At 24.5% G+C, this 27,785-nt stretch overlaps 1 protein-coding gene across 3 annotated transcripts in view; it reads right to left on the bottom strand.

Annotated features, from left to right (window-relative positions):
• Nucleotides 1-27,785, bottom strand: part of LOC107167631 (G protein-coupled receptor dmsr-1-like) — a 99,631-nt gene that overhangs the window by 58,275 nt on the left and 13,571 nt on the right. Inside the window, exon 2 of one of the 3 annotated variants that reach the window (XM_089227402.1) lies at nucleotides 5,770-5,832. The exons of 1 other annotated variant lie outside the window; for it this stretch is intronic. Coding sequence is in view for 1 of the 2 variants with exons in the window: in XM_089227401.1 (XP_089083527.1) it covers nucleotides 3,292-3,303 (12 nt within the window). In the remaining variant the exon portion in view is untranslated. Of the gene's footprint in view, nucleotides 1-3,291; nucleotides 3,360-5,769; nucleotides 5,833-27,785 lie in introns of those variants that run through there. One more of the 3 variants, XM_089227401.1, reaches the window with a different exon arrangement.

The raw sequence follows: 27,785 nt of genomic DNA, 5'->3' as shown, positions 1-27,785 counted from the left end.
TGTTGATCAATTGTTTAACTCGAATTTAACAATCACAAGAAGTTTAGGAACTAGTTGTTGTGCGAGATTATATTAGTACAGACAGTCAAAACGGTCGAATATTAATGCGCAGTAGAGGGTAAAAAGCTTCAAAGTCGTTTAACGTTTTAGATCTGATAACTTATTCTAGCTTTGGGCGGATTTCGCCAAAAAGACAAATGCTGCCTCTTGAATTTATATTAGCATTAAGTATTGATAAAACGATCCTTACACAATGGTATTAAAAATAAATTAAATAATATAGTTGAGTATGCCAAGGCACACGGCACGCGTTTTCAATTAAGAGGAGTGTGTCTGTATTGGTTTTTCGACGAACCATTCCTGTTTTCTATAGTAGTAAAAATTAACATTACATTTTTTGTGTAGTATACAAATGAAATGGTATTTTAGCACATAGTACACATTATCTTCAGAATGATATTTTTTTTTCAATTTCAAAAGAATGTTTATTATATCTTATTAATATTTTCAAAAGTTAATTTTTTTTTTTTTTATTAGTCTTCAGTCGTAGATTATTATGGCTCAACAATTATTACAATATTAAGGATACATATTATATAATAATATTAATGATAATAAATGTAATAGTAGTAATAGTGATATAGATATAGATAGACAACGAACATAATATAGCAAACAGTCAAGATATACAGTCATAGGCGCCGCCAGGAATTTTGTCAGGGGGTGTATCGTGCATAGCAGTGGTTCTCAACCGGTGTGCCGTGGCACAGTAATGTGCCGCGAGATTGTCTAGGTGTGCCACGAGAAATGTTATTAAATATGACATTTTTTTTTTAATACAGCAACAAAATAATATTTTAAGAACTAAATTATTTAAAGTAAACAAAGGAATATTATATCATAAAGTTAATAGATTTTTAATTATTAGTGAGAAATTTGAGCTTGTCGTTTCGTACACAAAAGTTCAATATGTGGTCGAATTGAAGACAAGCAGACACGCATTCCCTGATCAATGGAAAGAAGCCTCTCCCGTTTTTTTGTTTTTTATGTTTGTTAGTGTCGAAAAGCCTAACTTTCCGATGTTGTTATGGATGTCAAGTGCGTGAGTGTGCCGTGAAAACTTGTGATGTATAATAGTGTGCCGTGAACCAAAAAAGGTTGAGAACCACTGGACTGCATAGTATAGGTACTTTGATTTCTAAATAATGTTTAAATTATTTTAGTTAAATACGTAGAAATATTTTTTCAAATTATATGACGAAACAAAGTTATTTTTGTTTTTTCGTCGGATACAAAGTTTTTAATAGATAATTATGCAAAAAAATCTTTTCAATACCATAACATTTTTTTTTTAAATCCAGAGGGGTGCAATTGCACGCCCTTGTACCCTCTTGCTCCCCTTGTTACCTTGTATATAGCATAAAAGATTATTAATATTAATAGGTATTATGTAATTACGCGAGTGGATACATTTGGTATTGCTTATAATTGTGACTTACTTAATAGTGAAGTAAGAAGGGAAAAGAGGAGTTTTATGATATTCGAGAATTCGAAGATAAATGAGGTTAACAAAGTTTTGATCCTTGAAGAAGGTTGAGAAAAATTTTGACCTGAGGAAGCCATATGGGTATAAGACAGTTGATTGGTACCAGAAGCGGCTCTATAGTAGAATTGTATTTATGAAAAGCAGTACGTATGGGAGGCTCTCGCCTAATTGGAGGTTTAAAATTTTTAAGATTTGTATAATCGGGGCAGCCTTTGTCTTTAAAAACTTAAAAATCGAGACTTGGAATTTCTACAGATTAGACTAAATACAACGCATACATAAAATTATTTTTTTAAATAATTCAAACCGAAGGTATTTCTTAAGGGGATTCGATACCGTGATTTTCTGTCTTTGTCTAACACGCACGCGTAATAGGATTTTCTGCCAAACGTACCGATGGAAATAGTGAAACAACAAGAATTATAAAAACAGATTTGAATTTGTCGTCAAGACTACTTGAGATCGACTTTTCAACATTTTCGATATTTTCTTCCAAATTCCAATTAATGTTATGTTATATTAAAAATTGTCATTTTTAAATTTTTGTTGAAGTTAACATCAAAAAATCAAAAATGCGGGAAAGTCGATTTCAAGTAGATTTGATGACAAATTCAAATCTGTTTTTATAATTCTAATCGCTTTACTATAGCCATCGGTACGTTTGGCAAAAAATACGTCTAAAATCCTATGACGCGCATGTGCTAGACAATGACAGAAAATCACGGGATCGAATCCCCTTAAACAAAAAAAAAAAAAAAAACTCATTGTTTTTTGTTATGGCATTTTAAGTTTTAATTTCAAGACTATCAAATTTCAACAATTATAATTCATTCATTTTTTTAGAATGACATTCATAAAAACAATAGAATATTAAATACTGAGTTCATGCCGATGCTTCCAACGTACCCATTCACTTATAAAATGTATAAATAATAAATATTGTATATACATAAAATATAAATAAATTATATATTCTTCTAATATACTAAAGGATAGTTATATATTGAAGAAAAATTGTTTATTTTGTCCATATGTATTCAGGTATAGTAAATAATATATTTTAGGGCTTTACTTTATGACATTTTATATACATCAATAATAGGATTGAATAAAATATTTAAAAAAAAAACATAATTTATTTCAGTTGAAAAATGTATTGTTCGAAAGACACAACAACAGATATATGTAGTAATTAACAAGTGAAAATATAGTAATATATTATTTTGAATAATATGAATGAAATTAAATTGTATTTGTAGAATGTTTTGGCACATTGCGTATACTTATAAAAATAAATAATTCATTTTTGAGAGATAATATTTTTTATTTGTCTCCGAGTGATTATGTTCTATAATATGAATGTGTGAATACTAAATATTCCTTGTCATATGGTTCTCATAGTAAGTTATTTCATTGATCATGCTTTGTACGAGCGGTATGTCAATATATGATATAATATTAAAGAGTAACGACGTTCCACTGTCGCACACAGAAATGATAAATGTACAATGTGACGTTTGGGAATTAGCATTCAACAATACACAATATTATAAAATAATAATAACGTCTCGGTCACTTGAAAGCGACGGTACAGGTTATGTTATTTACTGTTTGGGCGTGTACTTATGGCACAATATAAATTTACACGATTCAAATGCATTGCTTATAAATTATGTGTCGTTTCAGTCAAAATATATTATTATGATGTGTACATATGCAGATCCAGTTAAAATCGTATTGTTTACCTGTTTGTGCATTTCAGGAATTCAGGACTCAGTGCGTTTATTGTTTAGACGATTTCACCACGATGGACAGTTTTATTATTCGACACCACTTAAAATACATATAACCACTATAATACAATATGTTTTCAATTTATTAATTTTCATCAAAATATGAATATGTTAGTACATAATATAAGTAACACGTAACATTGCATAAGAGGATCGTCAACATATTCCTATAGATATGTTGCTATCTATTATTGTAGTTTATCAATTGCTCTCAGTATTAGTGTTTAAAGTATTATTTATACTATTCATTTTTTTCATTAAATAATTTTTAATTCATTAAACAATTATTAACATTTTTTTAATACTATTTGGTTACTCGCTAACGATAAGTAATTAATAAGAAAATAAAGTGAACGTTTGAGTTACGATAGAATAAACTTTTTTAATTTATTTATCTAAAATGTTAAATGCGTTATGACTAACTTTTATACTGTCTACTTAGGCTATACTTTTTAATTACCGTACTTAAGATATTAAATGAAAATAAAATATCTGTTTTAGAAAGACGACCGATGAATACTAATATTTGTTGTTGGTCCATGAAAATGTATAAATCCTACTTCAAAGTTCAAAGCTTTTATTCCCATATTGTTTTGAATTGTGGAAATTGTATTTAAAACCAATGTTGTTGAAAATATAGTTTACCATTTAATTTAAAATATTACTATATTCTTAAATTATTGTTATGATAGGTGATATTATTTTAATTTCAACAATATAATTATAATGAGTGAAAAGAGATTTTCACTACAAAACACGTGTGTAAGGTAAAAAAGAAAATTACACTGGTGTGGTCTTTTGATTACTGTTTTTAAAATGTACATAATGTTATAACTTTATAAGTATTGGAATATTTGAATGTATTTAATCTTAAATAATTCCTACCATTACACATTATAAATGATAGATTTAAAGAAGCATTAACAAAAGATTTTTATCAAACTTAAATTAAAAATGAAATGTTATCATTATTTTCACGTATTATATTGCATAAATTCTTAAAAATTATTTCATATTCAAGACAGAGACACTAAGTGCAATATTATCTCGAAAACTCAGTAAATATGAATGGCATGTTTGTTATGCGATGGAAATCATGCATTGTTTAATGTTTATGACATATTATATTTTAAATATTTTGTTCAATGAAAAACTTGTGACCCTAAAATGCGAGGAAAATAAACACAAGTTTTTATTTAATAATACTTCAGGAAGTCTCGTAATTTTAATAAGTATGAGCATATAAATAAAAGCGCTTTTCCGCAACATTTGAGTATAGAGTCTAGAAAAACATCAAAATTCTACAAACGAATGGTAATAACACACAAAACCCGCACAGCTAAACGCACCTACATATAAATACTAGAATACTGTAGGTACCTATATAATTCTGAATTCTCTGCAGTCATGTAGTTTTATTGTGGCCATATGTCATATTCTTTATCGCCCATTGCCCTTTCACGAGTAACATTATGATCCGTTTTTTCCTGAGTTAATTATCATCACCTACATATTGGTTACAATTTTATTTTTGTAAGAAGGTCTGTAATACAGATAAAAAATGTATGTAGGTATATGTTTCGTGTATAGGGTTGTATACGTAAAAATAAAGTATTTTATACTTCATCGGTTTTGAATATCTAAATTCATGAAAAAATACAAAACTTCAACCATATTAGTTATTTTTTGTGAAGACATGCTCTGTTATATAGCTTTAAAAATAGCTCTAATCATTCTTTACAACAATAACAATAACCTTGGTACACATCCAAATGTAATTGAATTAAATTGTGTTATCTTTAAAACAATATTTGTTCAGATTTTTGAGGAACTTCATGTATTTTATTCAAGTGTTCGATACCATCCATTATTTTTCTCATTCATCTTCAATGTTTAATTACGTTTACTCATCGCAATCGGCTATCACACTAGGTAACTTTTTACGTTTCGATTGTTTTTAGTTTTATCACGTTTACTTTATTATAATCAAGTTGTGCAATTATTTTGAATTCTGGTTTAGAAAAGGTTATTGAGCTTACAACTTGTTTAATTATAAAAATTGAATTTAAATTATATTTTATCTGATCATTTATTTTAATAAAAAGTTCAAACACTGTCATATAATAATATAAGTAACATATATACATTATACAAATATCGGACATAGAATTTACGTATGATTATAATTTTATACAAACATTGCAAATTCTATTAAATCAGTCAATAAAAAAATTTATAATTTTTCAATATATTATATTTCTTATACGGCTATCAATACCACCCATGTGAAATCAAATAACAATTATTTACATATCATGATACGATTGTTGTAACAAACAACGTAATATTTGGTACGATTTATTATGTATTTAAATATTTTTAAAATAAATATAAGTTTTTTTTACTAAGCTAAAAAATATATATACTTACAAATGAGTGTTCACAGCCAATATATTATCCACTAAAAATAAATGACCGGATAACTACTAATTGCTGCAACATAAAATATTGATGACACAAAAATTAATTTGCATATATATTTAAGACATGTATTGTTTAGGTATATCATAAAATGAAAGATCTGCATAGCATGCTCATCCACTAGTTTTCGGAATTTTTAATTATATTTATAAACTGTATTTATAATTTTTTAAGATTGTTTATAATACTTAAGGAGTGTCTTATGAGAAACTAACTTCTGTTTATAAAATGAGAATCCCAATTTTCTACTTTAAGTTGTTTATTAAATCATTATTTTTTTAAATGTTGACGTATCAAAATCAAAATTTTGAATAGTTCAGCTTTATGTACTAAAACAAAATATTTGTATCATAATAAGTGTGAAAAATATACGGGCTACTGGTGTTTATTGGTATTTTTATGATAGAGAATTATAATAACTTATAGTGATCTATCAACATATTTTGTAATTTGTAAAATTGGTCCAAGTATAACAAATACTAGATCCAAAAGTACAATATATATTTCATATTTTTTAGACATTTTTTAAAAAGTACTGTCATCGTTAGTATCTTGTATAAATATTTTAATAACTAAGAAACTAATTATTTGAATTTTAAATTAGGTTCATCCTTTACCAACATTTTCAAAAGAATTATCCGCTAATAAATAGTTTACATTAAACAAAAGAGGAGTATTCTTGTTGGAAAAGCAGAAAAATGTGTTACCACAGTATACTCTTTTAGTAGTACAATATATAATCTCAAGAAATTTAAGAAACAATTTCGGGAGGCTTACTAAGATTACTCCTTTTAGCAATAGTTGTTTCATTCAGGAGCCATCAAATTATAAATTTTAACTAAGTTAGTTGCAAATTGTTGCAAAGAAATTGCAAATCAAAATTAAATAAAGGATTGAAATTTTATAAACAGATTTATATATTTGATTACGGATGTAAGTCCAATTACAAAATACAAATTAACTGTGTATATTAATAAGAAATTATATAATAACTTAAAAACTAAAAATGAACAGAATAATAGTAATGTAGATATAATAAAAAGTATTGAAGAAGGAAACCAAAATAATCAATTACGGAATCACCACTAAATAATATAGTTTTTTTTTTTTGGGGGAGGGGGGAGCATATATCAATGGGTTGTTTAAAGAGTCAAAGAGTCTAAAATAAACAAAAATCCATAACACTATGAAAATTAGCAACCTTAAACTTGATAAGACCTTAATGGGTGATGGCTATCTATTGTATTAATTAATTTTGTTTTTTTTCAAAAAAAGTTACTAATTAATTATTTTTTTGATCTAATTGATAATTTTTTATTTAAAAAGTTAAACATTTTGGTATATTGGTATTACCTCATGGAATTCTTAGGTCTTTCAATTTTAATTTTAAAACTAATAAAACAACGAAATTTATACTGAGCGGAAGCAATTACCTAATTTAAGTTCCAGATAATCTTAAAATATTCTAAACTATAACTAACTATGGAAGTAAACAGGCTAATGAGGAACATTGAAGGAAGATATATTATTACGCGTAGAGAGCTCATAATTTTCAATTAAAATAATATGAAGAAATGAAAGATGAATAAGAGGTGAGCGTCAGAGTCTGAGTTAATCGAGAACTGAGTTGACGTCAAGAAGTAAAATATTATTCAAATTACAATTAAAAGACAAGTTGCCATAGCTTTTTCGAAATGGAATATTTTGCCGATAAAAATTAATTTTTGGAATGTTTAGCAAAATTGTTATTTTTACAATTGGTAAAGACTACTGTTATGTTATAAAAAATGTATAAATAATAGCGTAACCAAATAATTGTTTTACTTTTATTCAAACAAAAATAATTAAGGTAGTGAAGGTACTAGGCATCTATTATATTAATTAATTCTAACTTTAATAAAACTGTATTATTGTATTTATTTCTTAAACATATGATTGAATGAACAACAATTTGTGACCTTTAAACAATGATTAGTATTACCTATTATAACTATATTTTTCTTATCTACGAGTACCTATATTGTATTTCCTGATAGTTAAGTTCTATAAAATAAATAATACTCAATCAGTCAACATTTTAAACTAAACGAGTAAGTTACTAAGTCACGCTGTTATGCTTATTTACCATTAAATAATTTTTCTCAACTTATATGTTGGTTTTAGAATAATGCACTTTTTTACCTGTAAAATACTTTTCGGGTCAGCTAAAGTGGTTAAGTGTTACAAAAGTTGTATATGACTGTGGAGTTCCAAAGTGATCACAAGTGGCACTTTAGAAGTTATTTTTGTAAATATTAAGTAGTCTTATAAATATTGAAAAATACATTAACAATGTTGCTTAATTGACCATAATCTAAGCGCTTAAAAAATGTAGTTATCTATTAAAATTATTAAAATACTTCATGGACACAACACGTACATTAACATTCAGCATATATAATTTGATTCAAATTATTAACACTTTTTACAGGTGTATCATTTCAGGTTTTTAATTGTTAGTGCTGAAATGTTTGTAATAAATTTTAAAATGATTACCAGACCACAATGTAATTGATATTGTTATTGTATAATATAGTAAATACCTATAATATGTAGGTGATGAGATTTAAAATGTAAGCAATTATAGAAATACAATTTTTCAACATTTTTTTTTCTTTTTATATTTTGATGGGAAATATAAATTGTTGTGATTTCCTATTATTATAATTAATGATTTTAAGTTCACTCTCTGTGGTTTGTAATTACGTATAAAAATACACCACTGCATTGTGTATTTAACAATTATCTTTTTATTATTATTTGTTCTCCATGTATAGTATATTATAATTTACCAACTACAGATATCAATTTTCTTGTTGGTACATGGTTGGATCATAGTCAAAAATTATATAGGTTCTAATTCTAATGCACATTATGCGCTCATGAAAAATAAATATAAATTAATCTGTATCTTTAAAAGTTTAAATATTAATTATTTTGCATCTTTAATGATTACAATTTATATGTTATAACATTTTTAGAAATTTCAAGATGATTAAAAAATATAATATTAAAACCATTTGAATCCGACTATTAACATCTTGGTAGTAATTAATTGTTTTCAAAGCTATATGAATTATAAACAATAAACCGTATTTAACAACTGAAATACTGACTGTAACTATACAAAAAATAGATAGATGTGTATTCAATGTATCAAGCATGATAATATTATTTGGTTGGAAAATTATGAACAGAAAAAAACTAATTAACTATAGGTATTTTGTTATCTACATCAAAAATGAGTGTAAATGGTATTAAAACTATTCATAATACATTTTAATCATGTAAAATCAATTATAGTATTTTATTACGAATGCCTCTATTGAATTGAATAAATTAAGAATTGTACAACAGATTTAATTAAATAATATTGTGAAAATGAGCATAATATAATATAATAATATAATATTTATACATAATTATAATAACTTTTATAACGTGAAAAAATCAAATTTATATTTTAAAAATATATTGTAATTTGTATTCAACAAATATACAATATAATGACATGGGTTTATATGGCTTGGTGGTTGGCGTGACGTTTTCTGAGGACAAACATAGGCCAGTGTCAATAGTAGGTACCTGGATGGGTGACCACTCGGGTTTTAGTTAGGAATCCTAGCTTCACATACACCTGTTCTTCAATCAACCGTAATCCCTTACAAAAACGTCAATGACAATTGTTGCCGATGCTTAAAATTTAAAATAATAATAATGAAACGATGAATATAATCTTAATTCATATTATATTTTTTATTTTTAGACATAATTTTAATTTATCAATATGATCAGCTAACACACTTAATAAAATCAGTACTTTAAGTAGATTAGGTGTATAGAGGATGAGTCGCATTACTTGCCAAAATACTGCAATATATAGCAGACGATTACCTTAATATATTTTTAAAGATTTTTAAAGAATAATTGGTGAGTCCTTTTCAACTTAACAATTGAAAAATAAGTATTTAAGTACCTATAATAAAACTTAAAAGTTATATAGGATGAATTGCATATACATATAGACATAGTACTAAACTATACATTTTACAGTTAAAAAATAATTGTTGATAAACTGATTATTATCTTTCTTTTTATAAATTATTGTAAATGCATGTGATTTATTAGAATATATATGAATTATTTATAGATACTAAAAGTAAAGTAAATTCCATTATTTATTTATCAATTAGTTGATCAATTTAGTAATGGCTAATATTAAAAGTGGCCTGAATATGATATATTTATTAGTCATAAAAAATATATTTTTTACAAATTATTATATACTATATAAGTAATGTTATATATTTTTTTTTTTTACATGTTATAGTTTCATCAAAATATTCTTTTAATTTATTTGTTTTTAATTATTATTATTTTTTTTTTTTTTATTATCCCCCGGAAACTAAGTCCATTGGAAAGGGGGTAGTACTGTAGGTTTTTATGGAACTGTAGGTTGGTTTTACACGTGGGTGAGAGTTTTGGCAGAATTTCTATTGGGGCACCCGTAGGTTTTCGCCATGCCCCGGAGTGGGGGAACGCGGCACTTGTTCTCCGGACACCGTGACTTGCCCAGAGAAAAATGCCACCCGATGGTCGAGGATCGAACCTGGTCCGGCTGTTTTTAATTATTATAATATATTGTTTTTGTATTTGTTTAAAACAAATTCACTTTTAGTTTGTTTATACTTTTTAACAAGAACCATAAAAATTTAAAATTAGATCTGGATCTTTTTTAGTATTATTTCTGAAACTAGCAGTAACTTCGAGAAAACATTTCTAAACTGAATGTTTAAAATGCATGATTTTTCGACCTTTTGTCAGTAAACTTTATGTTGACCGGTCAAAAGGTTAAAAATTATTTGAGTTTTACCAAATCTGTAACATAAAAAAAAAAAATAAACATTATAAAATTATGATATACTTTTTTAGGTTTTACATTATTTAGGTAATATTTACATTTTTTTAGTATATAAATTTCTATAAAATATTAAATTTTTTAAATGTTTTTAGTATTTTAAAATATTATCAATAAAATTAAACATTTCATCTTTTATACTATACAATCTTAATGTATAAATGATAATATAAACAATATTTAACATGAAATACCACTATTATATATTATTGGACTGTATTTACATTTTCACTAATGTATTATACAACTTATCCTAAGTTAGAGTAAATGAACCACAGTTAATACTTAGACTACATCTATTAATTATTATGTATAATATAAAAATAAACTATCATATTTTGAAATGGATATTCACAGAAATAAAATAAGTACACAAATCGTATGTAAAACAAAATTTTTTTTTTACCACTTAAAATACGTTATTTTTATACTCATATTTTATATAATTTAAACACCATATGCTTATGAATAATTTTATTTTGTCTATGTGGAAAACATAAAAGATTTTAATTTATCCAAATTGGAACTATTTCGTCATACTTAACTTGCATATTAAAATCTATCTTCAACATAAATATACCTATATAAGTACCTATATTTATTTTGTGATTTAATATTTGTTTATAGAGCATGCTAGGAAGTACCTATAGAATTAAATACTAATATTTGTTCCATTGAATCTACAAAAGTAAACTATACAAACATTTTATTTCAATTTTCAATTTCAAATAAATGAAATTGTTTTTGTTGATGACGTAATGATATGATACTCATACAAACATTCTCTTTTGGTAGGACATAAAAAAGTTGATGATTTATGTTATAAAAATTAACATGGTTATAAATCATTTACATATATAATATAGTAGTGAAATTCTAATTTTAAATCTGTAACATTCACAATAAATGATTATAATAAAAATTATAAGTTGTCACGTATTTTATTTTGTTTTAAATGAATATAGATGTTGGGTTTGATACCTTTTGTTATTATTTTTATTTGAATTTACCTTCAACAGAAAGTGGCTATTGAGAGTAATAATTATCATATATTTATTTACAAATTAATTACATTAGGTATAATATAACATTATAAATACACATACATCATAGTGTACATTTATTACTTATTCTATAGATCATTTAGATTTTAATTTGTTATGCTGATATAAACACGATAAAAATAATTATCTACAATACTCGTATTTAATGTTTTTTTTTTTTTTTTTTTTTTTTTAAAGCTTTCAATATAAAATTATTACAGCTGTATTTAATGTTTATTTAATTTAATTTATATATTGTGTTATTCGATTTTGAAATTGAAAATAATAAAAATGGGTATAGGTTATGTTTTTATAAGAATAAAAAAAAAACAATCGGATTAGGATCTCATATAATTTTCATTATTGATAACCTAATAAATAAATAATTTTCTTTCATAAAATATTATCCATTCAGCATAATATACTTTTTATCGCAAATTATTAAAATAAGCGATGATTTAATTTTGATGTAAAACTTCAGATTTTGAGTGGATCATGGAAAAATATGTATGGTTTTATTTTGATCTGACTGCTATTTAGATTTAAATTTGTTATCTAGGAATTTGAAAATTTTTAAAATGTAAAATTTAATTGAAAATGCAAATATTATTTTCATTTTTCACTTAAGTTGCCCTATGTTAGTTGAGAAATTACTAAAAAATTGGTCAACACTTTTTTTAAAATTATATATAAACCCCCTCGGCAACACAAACCATTGGGCTTAAAGCAAAATAATTAATTACATGTTAATTTTGTAGTTACTTAATCTAAATGTTAATTATATTTTTGTTTGAAGGTTTGCAGCTATAATGAACTGGATGATTTTTGATATTGATTAAGGGTGATTGCTTAGTACTTCTGGTAGTGATTCGGGAAGATTGTGTCTAGTTCGGATATTGTGGTATGTTCGGCATTCGGTGAGGATGTGGCTGATGGTGACTTGGACACCGTATGCCATTGGAAGTCAAAACTAAACTATTATAAAGCACTCAAAGGTACTCAACATCATGCATTTAGTTCTAATTTGAAACAAATTAAATATATATTTATATAATAATATGTACGGTGTATGAGTTATGAGTAACTTAATTCAAGTCTTTTGCTAACTGTTTTACGCAGAATCATTTTCATAGCATGCCATAATTTATGAAGAATTAAAATATAATATACTTATTAATAATAAACCAAACAACCTGTGACGTTTTGATTGAAACAAAACGAGTTAGCAACATTATATTTTAGTAATGTCTTTTTTTTACATAATTTGAACACGGCGTAAAATATAGGCAAAATAGGTACATTAATTTCTTCATATTTTAGTTATATTTTTGTGTCTTATTGAGCATTATTTGCATAAATGTTTTTTGGATTACCATCTATAAGTCCATAAATAATTTTATATTTTCAAATTAATATTATGTTGGTTAGGATTTAATACTATATTATTTTTAAATATAACTTTATTTTTTAAACTATTTTAATATGATACATAATATGAGCAATTATTTACAATTTAGTGTTGTAAATTTATATTAACTTAAACATTTTTTTATATCCATTTTTACAATAATAATGTATAGTTGAAAATTATTTAACTTAAGTGTTTTACAGTAGGCATAATATAATTTTACTATGGCATATGTAGTATAATGAAATATTATAGTATATTTCACAATAATTTCACGTATGTACACAATTATGTAGAATCATTATTTTTATGTTTCCACTTTTTTTTTTTTTTTAATTAGAACTCTTCATTGAATTTTTCTATTATTCCATATAATTTATTTGATTCAGTAGTACTTATATTAACCGTGTAATTAATACAGGGGTTTTAATAGTACTTTTAACATGTAATATTTCCTACTTATATGGAGAAGTTTATGATAAAAACTTTCACAAATAAGCTTATATTAAGAATAAAACGTGTCAAGTAAACAAACAGTTGGAAAACAAGTGGTTCAAATAAGTTTTTGAAACAAATAAAAACTTTTTCATTGAAAATAAAATAAAAGTGAAATAATTAAATGAATCGTTATATATCACAAGTTATGTGAATTAAATGTTAGGTTAATCTTAATAAGTCATACATATATTTTAGTATAATTTTTAAAATTCTAAAATTTATTAAAAAAAAAAATAATAATATAATTTTAATAGAGTGATTATGTTAAGTGATACATAACAGTTTAAATTACATAAAATATTTTTGTTTGTAAGGTTAATATCAGTGCACTAAATTATTTTTTTATTGTCAAACAATACATTTTTTTTATTATTACATCTATTTAGTCATTCGTGTTTAATGTATGATAAAAATGAATAAAGTTAATTTACAAACAAAACGATTTAGTGTATAAATCTAAAGAATCCTTTTGTCTGTTATCGATTAGATTTCACATAAAATACGAACATATACATTTTCGAACCTCAATCTATTCACCTCACCCGTCACTATCGGTAAGTAATAAAACCCGTCTGTGTATTGTAGACGCATTTGTATTTGGCGTAGATAATTAATTATGTAGATCGTACCTATATATGACATAATCGTATAACCATGTTAATATCTTGAATGTATAATTTTTGTTTTCATGTTAAACTAACGAGTCTGGATGCTGTCACGGCCGAATGGTAACCTAAATAATTAAATTCAGAGCATCTTACTGGGGTTGAATAATTAAAATAGGATAATATTCGATTACTTTATATAAATTGTAGTAAGTCTTCGCGGGATACTCGAAGTGTATAATGCAACATGGTTTTTGTATAAGTATTATAAATTATAATAACAATGTTGTGCAAAGACCGAACACGACCATAGTGACAAAGACGACTTTTTTTGGCACGTAACTACAGCCGTACTCGTTGCATAAATAATTATTTTCAATGGATTAGATAATAAGGTAGAACTAAATAGATACATACTATCTACTAACAGTATCTGTAGTAGGAATTTTCAGATTTTTTCAACAAATTTAGCTAAATTTTTGGACTGCAGTGTATTATATAGATGCAACCAATAACAATAAGAAGATTAGATTACTATCACTCGTAAATTAATTAATTAACTTACATGTAAGTAATTAATATATAAAAATTCGTTAAAAACTATTTAAGCTGTAGTATCTACGTATACACATGATTACTATTGTTTTATGATACAATATGAGAAGCAAAATGTTCAAAAAAATATAGTACCTAGATAATAATTAACATAAATGCATAATATTAAATTGTTTCAACACTCAAATATTCAGATTTTAGCAAATTAATTATTTTAGTGATTAATTTGAATTGGTGAATCCGTTATGCAAAAGATATGTTACAACATAGAAGACACTCTTTGTGAAAATAAAAACCTAAAAGTTTCTTTCGAGTTTCAATTTTTCTATTTTTTCCTTCAAATTTATGTCAACTACCCATTGGCTAGTAAATTAACATATAACCAAAGTTAAAGATAAGAACTGTGCTTTCCGTAATTTTTTACGATATTTAAAGTTTATGCAATACAATTTAAGTAATTTATAAAAACAAAACTTCTGTATAATATTATGTATGACGTGTACATAGCTCTTCTAAAATTTTGATTTTGTTCAAGATAGAAGCTACTAGAAGCCCATATAATTTTCATACCTTTAAGTTTGATAATCGGTCCATTCTCTCTATTATTAAAAGTTATTGCACAAAATCGGAACTTTTGAAAAAAAATTTGCTATACCATATTATGTTCGTAAGACGGAGATAACCAAGCCTGGCTCAAGCGCTTAAACGTACCTAAGAAGACTTAAGTTTTGTCACCCTTTACATTTAAATATTGCGTCAAATATTTATCCTGAAAAATTTCCACCAAGGTGTAAGCTTATGTCATCCAGCCCTTGATCCGGGCTTGAAGATAACACATGCTGTATATCAGCTTTTTGAGTTCAACAAATGAGGTTAGGCAAATACACCTGTGAAATACACATCATATATAATATGCCCAAGTGTTTTTTTTTTTTATAAAGTACTTAAAATATTGCGTACCTAATGGGTATATTATGTAAATGACACCTTTTTGTGTTTGATCACAGTGTGCTGCTTCAGTGCTTATAATGATATAATATATAGTTGTCAGTGGGAAGTCTTTGGATAACTGCCCGCATAGATAGTATTTCGTTCATATAATATATATAATACCATTATTATGTGAAACGTGTGTGTACACCGCAGAATATAGTTCATCGAATAGTCACTACAATATAGGTACACACACCTAATACATTATAACTAGGAAGGTGCAACGATCTAATTATTTTACAGTAATTATTAATGAACCCGCATTATTCCATCGACCGTTTATCCACCAAAAATATAATAATATAATCTAATACACAATATATTCAATTTATATACATTTTATGCTGCCTGTATTAATCTTAAACTCGATTACCTTAATATTGCTATATGAATTATAAGTCATTATAATAAAATATGCTCCTATGATACATGAAAAAAGTTAGTGGTTTTTATTTATAATCAATATAATTTAGAAAAGTTTAAGTTCAATTAAAAGAGATATTTTATCTCTATGTTTATCAGATAGTTTTATCGGATTTTTAACACATTTCACAATTCACTATTAGATGGCATGTATGTAAAAGGGAATTTGGACATTTGGAAATTTTTAGATGATTAAGCTTTAAAAAAAAAAGTCTGCTTAGAATTTAATATTGAAATATTTAATCTTTGTATTTATTATGTTCTTAAAAAAATCCACCTCAACCAGTAAAAAAATAACACTTTTATCCTCAAATGTAGTGATTTTGATTATTTCTTTTTATACACACTCCATTCCTTCAATGTACTATATTTATTATAATGAAACTATCAAAACAACATAATGACATCATTTTACTTTGTTTTTATTTGACAGTATAAAAAATACTTTTTAAATATAAACATTTTTAATAAATTCAATAATGAAACGTAAATCATTTACGGTTATTTAAGGTTTTTATTTATATACACATAATATATTTTATTCTTAAAAACAATAGCTGGTTAATTAAGATTTAACATTTTTTGAATTAATTAACACTGTTTTACCCATCATGTATACTATTGTGATATATGAACTCCATTCTCCAGCTATTTAACTATTCAACGGGCAAATGCAAGACATTGTTTTTTCACCTATACAATTTAAATTGATCACAAGACGACCAATCCTCGGATTTAAATACGGGTATTCTATTCAAAGTTAATATATGTGCGTTAACTGTTAAGTACCCGGATACAATGTGGATTTATTATCGTATTTTTTTTTGTATTGTTTCAAACTTTCAACTGAATACATTTAAAAGCCCCTCAGATGACAATAAAATATTTTAAATAATACAAAAAATATTTTATAAATTATAATAGATATAAATTTAAAAAAAAAAACGAAAAAACTCGAAATAATAATCATTAAAATAATCTTACGAAAAATAACGACTTATAGATTTATACAAGTTATATTACACTAAACTTAATAATAATAATAATAATGAAAAATATTTTAATATTTACATTTTAAATTTTATAAAATATCATCCAATACAATTTTTAGTATTATTAATAATAGTCACTGAGGAAATATGTACCTAATTTTATAAAATAGGTATATATAAACTATTTTTTTGCTCGATTCCTTGAAAAAACCTTTATTCTTTGATTAATTAATTACAAAATTACTGAATCTCAATAAACATTTCGTCCAGTGTATTTGTTATATCAATTGTTATATTAAATTTATATATCTTCATAAACTCTAAATTTATTATAGTGAAATTTCAATAAAATTCAATATTTTTTATCATATACATATACTTGTTCTTTGAAAACCTTAAAACTATTTTTTTTTAATTACTATAATAAACAATTATGAATTATGATTCTGATAGTGAAATATGAAGCTAATGAAATCACTATTTTAGCAATATTACAAATTAATATGAATTAAATATCGTATTTTCGTGTGACATATTATTAAAATTTAAAATTTTGCACAATATGCAATTGTTAAAGGAGTTATCAATTATCATTCTTCACTTTAAAAAGCACTCAGTAATGACAGTACTAGGTATTTTTGAAATATAATTTCATATTGTTAGTTTTGTCGGTGGCGTATGTGACGTCTTCTAGCACACGCTTTTAGTAATGATTCGGGTCTGAGTTTTTGTTTTTAAATAAGCACATATATTTTCCAAGCACACACTATAACTGTAATATGCTTTTCGATTCAAAAAACTTTCTACGTGACACATAAGTCATGAAAAAAAAATGAAAATTGAATATATTAGAAACAATGGAGTTTTTAATTTAATAGGAAAACATAAAATATATTTTTTCATATAATATATATATGTATATAAAAGGATTAAAAGTAAAAAAATTTTAATTGGTTCTTTGGTAATAAATTTTTTTTTAAATATTTAATTTAATAATTCGATTAATATTTTACATTTACAATATGTCAACATTATATTTCTATGCGTAATTCATTAAGTATAAATTACCTTGGGAAATCGTCTTTAAAAATACGCATAATTCTTTACTTATTTGTTATTAATTATATAATATTAACGTGAATAGATATTTTGAATTGTTTAAAATGTAGTACACAACTATGTTAATATGTAATTATTGTTTATCTACACTAATATTTTTGTCTAATTATGTCTAACCAACCTTAACTATTGTTATCGTCGTCTTACTATTGTTATTATTACTATCACTACTATACTGTTATCATGTTAAAATAGTCAAAAATGAATATTACTTATTATCCAAAGATGAAGATAGCTATCTGCTAGGAATGTCTTATTATGTAATTAATAAAACAACTATAAAATAATTACAACTAATATTAATCTACTACAATAGCCTATACCTAATTTATTTTAACAAATTATTCTCGTTGCTACAATATTCATAAATTATAAGACACAAACATAAAAGAAATTAACCACGTACCACTGTAAAACCAATTATAATAAATCAGTTTCAACTATTAAATATTATATTTTATTATTTTATATATAATAATATATTAAATATTATAATACGTATATTATGATATTATAAATTAATAACCAATCTATATCTTTTTTTATGATGAAAATACTTATATTGATTTCAATCTCTGAACCTTAAAATGATGAACATATTATTACGCCATTTACCAATAACATGTTAAGCAAACATAAATAATCATATATTTTCACTTTTTTTTAATGAATAATTGTCTTTATTATCTACCCTCGTAATAAATGTATGCCAAACATAAATCATAGAATTTAAACGGGGAAGTATTTTACATATAGAAACATATTTTTTAGGGTCAGGAAATATTTTAGCATAAAAATATATTTGTGCATATTATTTAAATAACAATAGAACCTAAAAATTTGTTATAATGCATAATATTATAGGACCATTATATTTAAAAGTTTTTAAAATGAAACAAACCCGGACTTTAGACTAATGATACTCGTAGATCATTGCATATTCAAATTGACATAATATTAGAACACATTTAAAACTGAAAATTCTGCTACCTAATATTTTGTTATGATTTTGTTTATGTAGGCACTATCTAAATTAAAATTCAACGCTTAGAATTTATATGGATATAGAAAATAAACTAAATATTTAATCACACAATACATATTTGTATTACAAATAAATTGTAATAAATGGGTTTTTTGGTGTAGTATTTAACTTTTGAAAATACTTTTTAAAACTATTATTTTATAGTGCTACAATCTTACATTAGTAAACTTTATATAATAAAGGATTTAACATCAGATTTGTTATATTGCTATAAATTATTATGGTATATTTATCTCGTCTTCTTATAATATTTTTTCTTTATATATATATTCACCTACTCCAAACACAAGTTATGATTATTTGGGCGGTATACTGTATTTTTATTAGGTACATTATTAATTGTAAATATTATTTTATAGTATAAATTAAATATATAAAAAACTTTCTTTCTACTCATTAAATGTATGATATCTTTACTTACATAAAACTAAAAACTACGATCTTAATAATAGACATAATTAATCAATTTTTAGTAAAAAATATCCAAATTCATAGATTAAAATTTTTTTAATTTCGTATTATACTTTATTTTATATAGAAAAATAAATATAAATTAAAACATTTTTCATTAAAACCAGACATATGTTATATTGTCTAACATTAGTAAATTATAGCTTTTAGTTTAGTTTCACTAATCGATTAATAAAGCAAGTAAGAATTTAATATCACAAACGAGTAACGACCATTATCGGTTGGTCAAATGTTCGTTCAAGTGAAACAACCAAAAAAGGATAGCTTTACGGTATAAGGAAAACGTTCAAATTGACTATGTGAATGAACCGAGTCGGTTTTTAGAAAAAGCTTTCTTGTGTAATTTCAGATACTCTATTTTTCTTTAAAAATATGATTTAGATTTAGCTTTAATGTTGCGTAGTCGTTAACTTGTAAATATTTATTTTTAATAAAAAATTTTACATCATGTTTGAAATTATCCAAAACACATTTGACATTATTTTTTCTACATTAAATATCAAACTATTAAATCTAATTGTAAAAATATAAAACTTCAATCATAATATCAAAAATGTGTATAATTATTTTAATTCTATAAGCAAAAGATAAAACAAAATAAATTAATATTAAATATTGATGCAATGAAATCAAACATTTGTAAAAAAACTTTCTGAATTTCAGATAAAATTAATGATACGATTTTTGTATGTTCCAAGTTATATTTTTGTTGTTAAAACTTTTAAAATGCATAAATTATATTTTTTCAAACAATTTTACTAATTTTATTTATATTTTAATATAATATCATACTTAAATAGTATCAGGATCATAGGTTTAAATTTTAAATTATATATAATATCCACGTGAGAAATAATGTTGGGACTAATGGGAATCCAGTATGTTTTTGTTCAATAAACATGTTAATGTTAATAATTTAATTTTTGAGTTATTTATCATTGTACAAAAACTAAAATGTCATAAGATTTAATTTTTAAAATTACGAGATAAATAATAATATTAAACAAATACAGTTTATATGCATTATGAAATAGATACACATAGACATGGTATAGGAACGTGCAATAAGTTTAGAAAATACTGAAATGTTTTTGAAGTCGGGAAATTTTAGTCTTGGTACTTTTATATGATCCAAAATTAATCCAAATACACTCAAAATTAACCTTGAATAATTTGTTGTTTCTTTGAAGCTTGGACGACTGGACAATAGTATAATTAATTTAATTTGTTTCTGGCTGTTGTTTTTTAATTGCATTATGGCTTTGTTTTATAAATAAATTCCATGGCGACATGGTCATTGTCTATTAAAAAATGTTTAATACACATCGTATTAATACTCGAATAGTATGCAAACTATAAGCTGACATACATCAAACATTATAGTATTTGCAAACACCAATTCCTACTATGTATAATATTATGCTTTAATAAAAAATGTGAACACCTTGTAGAATAATTATTTAAATCAAAACTTTTTTTTTTTAGCCCTCCACCCAGACAATATAAGACAAATAATAACCTTTATTACTAAGTCTATCTTATTAATAGAATTTAATATGTAACTTATTGTAAATAATTTAGAGTTAAGCCCATTGTTGCCAATGGCCATAGTCGTATATGATAAAGTTGCATGATATATATATATATATATATATATATCATGCACATAATGCAAAACCGTCATTCATAATAGATTTAGAAAATAATATTTCTGTCAAAAAATCTAAAATTAAATTATTCATTAATGGATAATGTACGGGATTTTATCAAATTAAGTGGTACCATGAATACCATTATAAATTAAAAATTAAACAAATAAAAAAAATTCTAACGAGTTAATTTCATTACTTTGTCCAAAAATGTTTTATTTATTCTCACAACTGCATAATATTTACTCATCAGAATAACTGTAACCCTTGTATTAGTAGTTCTAATAGTGACATATTGGCAAGTTAATTGCCAAGATTACATCTGGTCAAATCTAAAATTACATCGAACATTGAATAACATACACAATACTAAAATCTATAGTCCTTTTAGAAGGTTTCTGGAAACTTACATCTACTACTTAAATATATTATATATATTTTTCAATTGTTTTAATGAAATTTGAAAATAAAACGACAAAATTAAAATAGCCACAGTAGGTACAACATTTAAAACTTTATAGGCTCGAATTTGTATCAATTTTCCTATGTCAATTTCTCAACTTAATTATAAATTATACTTTTTGTGATGTACTACAAGATTGTGGAAATGTCGATAAAATATAATTTTTTTGAAACCATAATATAGATTCTGAAAAAATTGTTTTTGTCCATACTAATTACTTAAAAATGATTTGGTTTTCTAATTATTATCAACATTTCTTCAATACAATTTGTTTTATTATAATAAATTTAATTATTAAGATAGATTTTTTACATCGACAACTAGGCCATTAGTAAAATAAATTTTTTTTTCGTTACATTTTTAGTATTTTAAGTATACATTTTTTACATTAAATTAAATTGTACAATTCTGTTTTTTTAAGAATAAAATTAAGTTTTTTACATCCTGTGGGTTTGGTCCAAGTGCTTGACAGATTTGTTCGGATATGTGAAATTGATTTCGATACTGGTTGTATTTTTGACATTCAGTGATGATGTGGTTGACGGTTAAAAGCGTAAAAGTACGCTGCATGACTCACATAGTAGAGGACCGTCTTTACTCATCAAGTAGCTAAGATAGATTTAAACTAATTATTTTACTTATTCTGTAATTTTACTTTTATGTTTTGTGGATTATTTCTATTTGAATGAGATGTAATGTTGACGTTTTAAATGCAGTCACCATCTATACTAATATATACGAGCAATATACAACTCATATACGTGTTGATATTTCATACATAAATAATAAACACTGCCATGAAAGTAATCTAAGTGATTTTTTCTTCGTATTATTATTTCCCACAGTAATTCTGAACTACATGGCTCATGGGTCAACAAAAGAACAAACGATTTAACACCCCCGAGCAAAATAATAACAATATAATACCGATTTGTTGTTCGAAGATGGATTTTGGGAAAATTAATTTGTCGTTAAAACACTATTCAGAAAATGAAAACGTGACGATATCAATGGTCATTATTAAGCTGGGTTTTATTCAAGTATGGGTTTTTGTTCGATTATTCAGAAGCTGTAATATATTTATATATAACTCTCCAATTTTCATATCCGTGACTAGCAGATTAAAGAAAGTGAAGGAAATTTCGTTTTGATTATAATTACAAACACATTTAAATATTTGTCATATTTTATTTAAAATTAAACTGTTTATGAAAGAGCTCATTTTACAATTTTTAAGATTTAAAACTAAAAAGTGTTGTTATTGTATGAATATTTTTTTATTAAGTTCTTAATTTTATCTCCACTCTTTGAAAAATATAGTTTCAGATCAATTTCAGTTTAACATTATTGATTACCAATACTGCAATATCCACTGAATTGAAATCAAAGAATATGAACATATTAATTTACTTAAGCACTTATCGCATTTTATTCCTTACACTGGCTAATAATATATATAAATCAAACTATCTAAAAAAATTTGATAAAATTAAAAACTGCTAAGTTACATAGGTACTTGATACGATTACCTTGAACTCTAGCTTCTTGGTAAAAAATGTTTGTAGTTAACAACTTTACAGTTGAGCAACTAATATAATTTATAAATTTATAAAAAAAGGGGTTAGTATTATAAGATATTAAAATTGTTCTCTCTATTCAATAAAATTATGATCCTATTAAAATAGTAAAATGACTTAGAGATATTTTTATTTTATTATAACATTAAAATTTAAAATTTCCAGAAAACAAAATTAAATTATCACTAATGTGTTGATTGATATAAAATAAACATTCATAGTATTTAATAATAAATACTAGACAATAGTAATCTATCACCCACATCAATTGTCTCTGATTAATTAATTTAGTAGTACCTTAGTAATATTTGATTGCTTTAAACTTATATTATAATAACGCATTTCTAACACATACATAGCAAATAACAAGAACATAATGTAAGTGAAATTTATAGAAAATAATACTGGTAAATCTGTATAAAAAATGTTAAATATACACTTTTAAGATATTTTTAGCTTTTTTATAGTCAATAACAATCCATTGTACATTATTCATGTTTTCTTAACTCATTAAATTATAATTAACTATTTATTATCTATATTAGTATTGTGTATCGGTAACAATTATATGTATTAATTTAAGTTGATATTAGATTTGCAATCAATATTTGATAGAAACTGTTGTCTACTCTACAAATTTAGCTTTTGAAGACAACGATTTATATTATTTTGTCAAAGATATTTGTTTAATAAACGTATAAATAAATAAAATTATTATTACTATCCATATTAAAGTGTTGTATTGTATTATATGAAAATGTAAATTAAAATCTCTAGCAAGTGAAGTTTTTGCTGATTACAACTTGTTAGAATTTTATTTAAGATTCAGTTGGACAAACATTATCAGTTACGAGTTACGAGAACAACTCCGAATAGAAGTCATTTGAATTTGTGTCATAATATACTAATATATTTAAATTTCAATACTTTTAGTTTCTACTCTAAAATTTTTTACTTTTTAATGATAACTTGTATAAAATATGTATTTTGAAATTATTATTATTGTTTATTTTTTTAATATTGTATTTTTTACAATATATCATCTGTCAATATAAAAAATATCTAAAATACATTTTTTATTCTTATTTACCTACAACTATAATGGTTAAACTAAAACAACAAATAATAACTGCAGTTAATAAACAATTTTTTATACTTCGATTTAAACCTATGTCATCGTTATTTTCGTGAATTCTTATAGGGTATAGGTATCTATTACTATTATAAGAACCTTAAAAAGTTGTCAGATTATAAGATCTTGGCATAAGAACCGAATTTTTGAATTTACAGTCTGGTTAACATCAATTATATTATGAATATAATTATAAAATATATTAACATAGGTAATACAATTTTAATAATTGAATTTATTTTATACACAATATATATTACAATATATGAGATGTTATGATATATATAAATTTAATCTAATCTAGTTTCATTGCAATGTATACTATACATGTCTATCGCCATAATTCAAATTTTTTATTTAAATATATTTAAAAGATAACATTACCAAACAATTTACCAACAATAACTTCAGACTTCTTATCCTGAATGAAGAGAGGAATATATTGGTTTTACAATAATATTTTTACTTTTGTAACAGGTACTTTCGTTTATTCAAATTTGTAAACAATAATTAATTTACCTTTTAATCGATCGGTGTACATCACAAATTCGCTTATTGTTACGCGCATAATAATTTCTTAACATAATAAACCAAGTAAATGATACGATTGAGCAAGTTTGTTTAATGTAAACCAACTTATACAACAGATACAACTAATATGGATAAGGAAATAAGTAAAAGTCATTCCTTACGTTGCAAAATTTTCTCTTAGCGTTAGTAGTATGCCAATGGTATTAATGATTGTACAAAATACATTTAATTATGTGGTCTTTAGTACCATTATTTTATACTGTTCATAAGTATAATATGATATAGAATATTGTAAATTTAAAAACAATGATCGATCAACTGTATTTAAAAAAAACAGGTGGGATACATTAACTGATGAATAAGTGATAAATCACATTTTGTGTTCAAAACTTTTAAAGCTTATAAAATAATGTTTTAACAATACACAATTATTGTTTTTTTTATTTATAATCACTTTTTCAACTAAATAAACACAAGATACATGGTGTTTGATATTTTTAAGAAAAAACAATTTCAATGATAAACTCTTGAGTCTAGGATATACGTTTTTATTGAAAACCACTTTTAAAGTTATATATAAGTATTTTCCTCCCCGTTTTAACTGACATGCCGTGGGAACTAGTTTTTCAATACTTTCACAATACCGCCTGCAAACGTTTATTAATTGATAATAAGTAATAACAAACATAAAACATATGGATCCTACTCAGCGACCACGACAGTTTAACACTAAGTGCTTCGATGATGTATTATGAATTTATGACAACTGTGTGTGAATCTACTGTTTAGAATTTTAGATGTCATATAGTTATGTTATTCACATTTAGATTGTAATGATATATAATTGTTTGAGAGTTATTAATAGATATAATATTTTAATATTACAAAATTTAACCTTGATTTTAACGGTTTATTAATGCTTCAAAGTGTATATAATAATACATATCTTTACCATATGTTATGACTAACAAAGATTTGTTATGTCTCATATTTTTTGCATATTGTTAGAATTTTTTAATTTTTTAAGAATCATTAAGATAAAATATGCCTTAACAGCTACACAAATCATAAGATAAAAAACATAAACATAATATTTGGTAAATGTTAAATTTCTTATCACATGTATCTGATTAAGAATTATAATATAGATTTAAATTTTGTTTCGAAGAAGTAGATCAGTGGAAGAAACTTGCAGAACCCATATACATTTATCTGAGGTACATGATTGAATAATACGAGCACCCAAAAATCAAAGAAATTTCTGAATTAAAAATTGCTTCATTGAAAAATATTTTTTAAATAAAATCTAAACATTTAATTCATTTATGTTCTTAAATTCAAAACTATTTCTTTTAAATTGGCATAGTTCCTTATGATTAATCGAGTTTATTGAATTAATATAAATTTTCTGAATAATATCATCAGAACTATAGATTAGGTAAATAAATTATAATTAAACAGCAATAAGAATTATAAAATTAATAACTATAATAGTATAATAGTCAAGCGTTTTTTATCCAATAATTTATTTTATTTTAAATATATTGGATACAATATCAAAAAGGAATGTTTGGTTACCAAAAACCCCTCAAGATACATGTTTCTTATGAACCACCGTCATAATTCGGTTTATATCCTGGCCCTCTTCAGTGTATACTAACATCCCGTGGGTATACACATCAAACACGACCAAGCATAAACAAGCAAACCAGTAAAAAAAATGTTCAATTATTCTACAATGGCATAATAAAACGTCAATACACACACACCACGCATGTATGCACTCAGTACAATGCACACTGACACAGACACACTTTTTTTTTTTACGAGTTCCCATTAATACTTACTGTATCTTGAGTATTCTTTATTAGCTTTTAGTCATAAGCTGTTTGAAATTTCAACTAAACCATAAAAATGTTATTCCTTTCATGAAGTGTAATAACAGTACCGTCCATCAGCTTCTTAGTGAATATTGACAACTAAACCCACTAATTGTTAGAATATGCTTTAGATAAGATTTGGTCAGTGTACACTTAATGTTTGGAAGTGATCGATATATAATTACGATGACAAAAATTGAATTTGTGATGGATTTAACACTACAAAACACGACGGGTATGATACTGTTTAGCAACAGAGGTTATAGTCTTCACTCTTCGGTAAGCGAAATCACAGAGAATTCTAATATTAGTATTCAATCAATTATATGACTGGTTTGGGAAAACAAGTGGTCATTCTAGACTGTTGATTATATGTTGATGTTTATACTTACTATATATTTGTTTTTATTACTATAGTAATTAAAATATATTTATTATATTTAACATTTATTTGTTTTATAGTTGGTAGTATAATTTTTCAATTCACTTAAACATATTATGTACCTACTAGTTTTAGCCAACAATTATACAATTATTTTGAGAATCTCGGATGAATAAAATCATTATGCCATGACATAAACCGTCTTGATGTGAAAGAATCATAAACTAACAGAATTCATAGAT

The sequence above is a fragment of the Diuraphis noxia genome, unplaced genomic scaffold (assembly GCF_037042655.1).
Source record: "Diuraphis noxia isolate RWA-SAM2 unplaced genomic scaffold, SU_Dnox_SAM2 contig0004, whole genome shotgun sequence".
NCBI classification, from domain to species: Eukaryota; Metazoa; Arthropoda; class Insecta; order Hemiptera; family Aphididae; genus Diuraphis; species Diuraphis noxia.
Note: the sequence above shows the minus strand (reverse complement) of the source record. Positions and strands in the feature narration are given on the sequence as shown.